Source organism: Elephantulus edwardii, unplaced genomic scaffold (assembly GCF_000299155.1).
Source record: "Elephantulus edwardii isolate Elephantulus edwardi_28Jun2011 unplaced genomic scaffold, EleEdw1.0 scaffold00089, whole genome shotgun sequence".
In the NCBI taxonomy this organism is placed as follows: domain Eukaryota; kingdom Metazoa; phylum Chordata; class Mammalia; order Macroscelidea; family Macroscelididae; genus Elephantulus; species Elephantulus edwardii.
In genome coordinates, this window is record NW_006399839.1 from 2,892,808 (window position 1) to 2,897,180 (window position 4,373).

At 46.9% G+C, this 4,373-nt stretch overlaps 1 protein-coding gene across 2 annotated transcripts in view; it reads right to left on the bottom strand.

Moving 5' to 3' along the window:
• Nucleotides 1-2,724: 2,724 nt before the first annotated feature.
• The window catches only part of FBXO21 (F-box protein 21), a 37,728-nt gene continuing 36,079 nt past the window's right edge, over nt 2,725-4,373 (bottom strand). For both annotated transcript variants that reach the window (XM_006890403.1, XM_006890402.1), the window contains exon 12: nt 2,725-3,234. In XM_006890403.1, the coding sequence (XP_006890465.1) occupies nt 3,047-3,234 (188 nt within the window). In that variant the 3' untranslated portion in view covers nt 2,725-3,046. The remainder of the gene's footprint in view (nt 3,235-4,373) is intronic.

Sequence of the window (4,373 nt, forward strand, 5' to 3'; positions counted from 1 at the left end):
ACAATGGAGACCTACTACAATGCTCAGGTGGCAGAATGTACACCAGTCTGTCCAAATCTGGTTGGATGGACAGTGTTCTCAGCTGTGACTCCTGGCAAATGAGTCTAAGTTTCTAGTTCTGGACAAGGGAGCTCTGAAGTAGTAAGGTGGGGGTTGTCCTGCTGACCCAAAGGCCTCGCTGGCAGGTGGAACCCACCCAAGGCTCCTCTTGTGCAATTTACAAACTCAGAAACCCAATGGCGGGTCAGCGGACTGCATGCAATGGCAATGAGAGCACTGCTCTGGACAGAAACAATGTCTCATGCAGTGTAAATGAAAGCAGTGGCCTTCCAGTGGAGTGGGTGTGCAAGAGGGGAGGAGTTTTAGAGTCCAGAAGTCAGGAAAACAGAGCCCATTAACTCGCAGAAAGTCACAGGGTACAGTTAACACATGGAAGCTTTTGAGGAACATTTCTGCACAAGATATGGCTTCACTGGCTTTAGCATAACATTGCTCACCTGTGTGACCATCTTTATTCTCTAGTTTTTTCTGTCCAGCTCAGGACATTGTGGTGGTGCTGTGGGGAGGACATAAAACTGATACTAAGAACCAATGAAAAACTAGTCTCCCAACACATTTTCATCACGTGCATGCGCTTACACACACACATACTTTCACTCACACACACACACACACACAGAGCAATGTCACAGAAAATGCAGTAGGAACAAATGTTTGCAAGCTCCAATCAGAACAAAGTTAAGAGACTGCCTGCTTCATTCCAAAGGGCAACGTGGCAGGCATTCAAGTGATTTTTCTCTTGGTTAGTTTCATCTATTAATCATTGTAAAAAAAGAAAAAAAATCCTAGTATTCCTCTGGAGAGAAGTGAATATATCCCAATAGAGACTATTTTAATATTGTGAAAACTTGCTTTTGATCACAGGGTGACTACTGTCTCTTTATTTAAAGTGGAGAAGACTTTTTGGAAAAGATTTAAAAAGAACCTTATGATTTATTAGATTACAGGATCCAAAACACATTTTAGAAAAATATAAAGTGCCCACATACCAACTTAGACAGGTGATAGAGGCTTCCTGGAGCCCAGTGAAGCATTCATGGAGAAACACATTTAAAAACCATCTAGATACATATTTACAATGGAGTCAGTAAAGGAAAACTACCTTTTTCTCAGTTGTGATGTTAACTCTATGAAGAAAAGGAAATTGAACCAGAAAACCACCAGTTCTGAACGCTCAGCCTGCTCCACAGTCCCTCAGCAATGCATCTCGTCGACATGAACTCCGCGTTAGTTCATTTCCACCTGACCGTGAGAGTAGTGTTAAGATCTGCATTGCCCAACTGCAGACAAGCCTGGGGGTGGTGAGTGGTCACTTTGTCCAATCCTAGTCCAAAGGCGTGGCCTTTGGCTTTGATGCGTAAGGAAGATGGGACACTGGACAAGCGTGGATTCGGGCTGGAAGGGGTGGCTGGCCGAATCCCCCATCTCCTGCGAGTCAGAGGTCTCTGGTGCTTTTCTCTGACCTTGGTCATGCCAGGGTTTCCAAAGTGTAAACAAGAAGCAGTCATGGACCGTGTTGTGAAAATACTGCATGCAAATGGACACAGGCAGGGGGCGCAGCCCCTCGACCTCATTCACTAGAAACTTAAGAGTGCAGACAGAGTAACTAGGTCCTAGCTCCAGGGGTTCGTGGCTACTGCTTAATTACAACATGAGCTCGCCTGGGGTCTGGTGGGGCGAGTGGCAGGCGTCCCAGAGCTGCACAGACTGGGTACCTTCACATCTGGGTACTAAGGACGTTGGAAAGCAGCCGACGGCCGCTGAACACAAAGCCAGACCCTCTCGTGGGGATTCGCGAGGATCTCTGACCTAGCGGTGATGCAGGGGTGCATGACACTGTCTCCTTTCTCATCAACAAAACACTCAAAGTGAAAGACTGACTGATTTCTGCCCCATCAGACTCAAAAAGATCTTGAAGGAACGGCAGGGGACATTACTTGTTTTTGGGGAAAAATTTTTCAAGGTTCGTTATTTCCTCTTTTTGAATTTAGAAAAGCGAAACCTCAGAATTTGGTCTTTAGAAACCAGAGAGTTTGATTTCCAAGACTCTGAACATCAAGATGTGGACTTTCCCCATGAACAGAACCAATTACCGACTGAAGAAGTACTCATGATCGCCTGGGGGTGGCCGAAGGGGGAAGTGATCGTTTTAAGGGATTAATACGGAATGAAAGTGGATACTATTCACGAGAGCCATTATTCTGTGTTTTCTCAAGAGTGCTACGCCATAAATTAGAAAAAAAAAATCAATACGATACTCGTGGATACCCAAAAGAGGGAAGTGGAAAGAAAAAATGATCCTCACAATTCAAAGAAAGATAAAGAAGATACCAAATTTGATGTTTCGGACATGAAAAAGAACAAAAAAAAAAAAACAAAACAACAAACCAACAGAAAAAAGAGATTCTCGTCACAGGTAAGCCTGCTCATCTCCAAGACTGGCAGGGCTGCAACTTTAACCAGGAGCCCACAGCCAGGTTCAAGGTCAAAACAAACAGCTCAGCCTGTCACGGGTACCAGTGCTTCAGGGAGAAATCAGGAAACAATACTGCAAGTGTACACCCCAATTTTCCATTGCAGGAAAGGGTCTAAAAGTAGTGTAAAAAAGTGATGGGGTTGAAGGAGTGATGGGAGTGAAGAAGTGTTGAAAGTGATGGGGGGAGGAGAAAAAAAAAGACCTCAGAGTGTCGACGGTGGGGCCTCATGAAGACAGAATGTCACAAACTGTCACCACAGGACAAGCCACGCCATGGTCCACAGTGCCTTCCGAGTCCGTTCACTAGTGTAGGCGGGAGCAACACTGTCCTTGCAGCTGAGAGAGCGCATGTTCTCAGACCTGGAGGGAGGCGGCCAGAACTACTGCGGTGGCTGTCCTGGCGGAGGGACCCCAGAGGAATCCGGGGTGCCACCTTCTTCCGGAATCCTGTTCTCTGGGAAGATAGTAGCAGCAGCAGCAGCAGCAAAGGGGCCAGGCCCACTGCCAGGCTCACTCGAGGCTCTCCTTCTTGGCACTGTAAATGTTCTGCACCGTCTCATAGACAAACTCCAGGTCCTCCGGATAGCGGATCTCTAGCTCCGCGTTGGGGATGTAGTGGGTACCGGTGAACTCTGAGAAATAGCGTCCGACATCAGGGTGTGAGATTTCTTGAGGCTCCACGTTGTACTCCAAGTTTTCTGTGGGTCAAGAGGCACATGGACATTCTTGTTACAAGCTAAACTTGGGCAGTGGCTGGCAGTCAGAGAACTGGCTCTCCCCATTTCGGGGTGATATGGAACGCAAAGGCAGACGCGAGATTTGCGGGAGGGAATAAGAAAAAAGGAGCCCTGGTGGTACAAGAGTTAAGCACTGGCTGCTAACTGAAAAGTCAGCAGTTCAAACTCACCAAGGGAGAAAGACGAGGTTGTCTGACTTTTGTAAAACATACGGTCTTGGAAACCCTTTAAGGCAGTTCTACTCTGTCCTACAGGGTCACCAGGGGTCAGAAATGTTTCAACAGCAGTGGGTAACAGGAAAAGCCCTCAGGACGGGGGGAAAGCAGGGTGGACCCCAGAAGCTCCATGAGGACAAGAGCATCTTTACATTTCCCAAGTAAGAGGCTTCAGTTCTGGTAGGATCCAAACATAGGATGGTACCATCCACATGTGCCCTCCCCTGGGACAGAGCACCCAGCACCCACCAGGAGCAGCACCCATCCCGGTGACGCCAATCTGAGCTTGTCATGAACAGACGCCAGAATGAGCTTGGCCATGCCAATTCATCCTGGCTACCGTGAAATTCTCAGAAATTTGTGTCTATAATTATTTTAAAATACATTTTCAGTTACGTTCTTACCAAATGGCTACCACAAAGTGCATCCTTCTACAGCCCCTGATGAAAGGACATATGTATCTAAACACACCTGCAGAGGCTTAAGGAAAGTTCTGTCCTGTATTCTGTGCATTTATTTATATATTATACTACTAGGGGTAAATCTGCATTTTTAAAAAATTAAGAGCTTAGCATTCCATAGTTTGGGCCATAATTTTCTGGGCAATTTCTTATGAACAGCACTTGCTGGGCTATTATAACAAGGGCCCAGGCTCTCTGTAAATAGTGTGTGGGTGGGGACACATGGGGGGTGTGTCTTAGAAGACTGAGCACGTGACAGGTCCACAATCTAGTAGCATGGAGCGCCCGACTGCCCCCAAGAGGCCTGCTGTCACACTGCAGTATCTGTTCCTTCACACACAAACCCTGGAGACAGCCATCCACACCCGAATTCCTGATACCCCTGAAACAGCATCCACCCTGGAATTCCCGATACCCCTGAAAC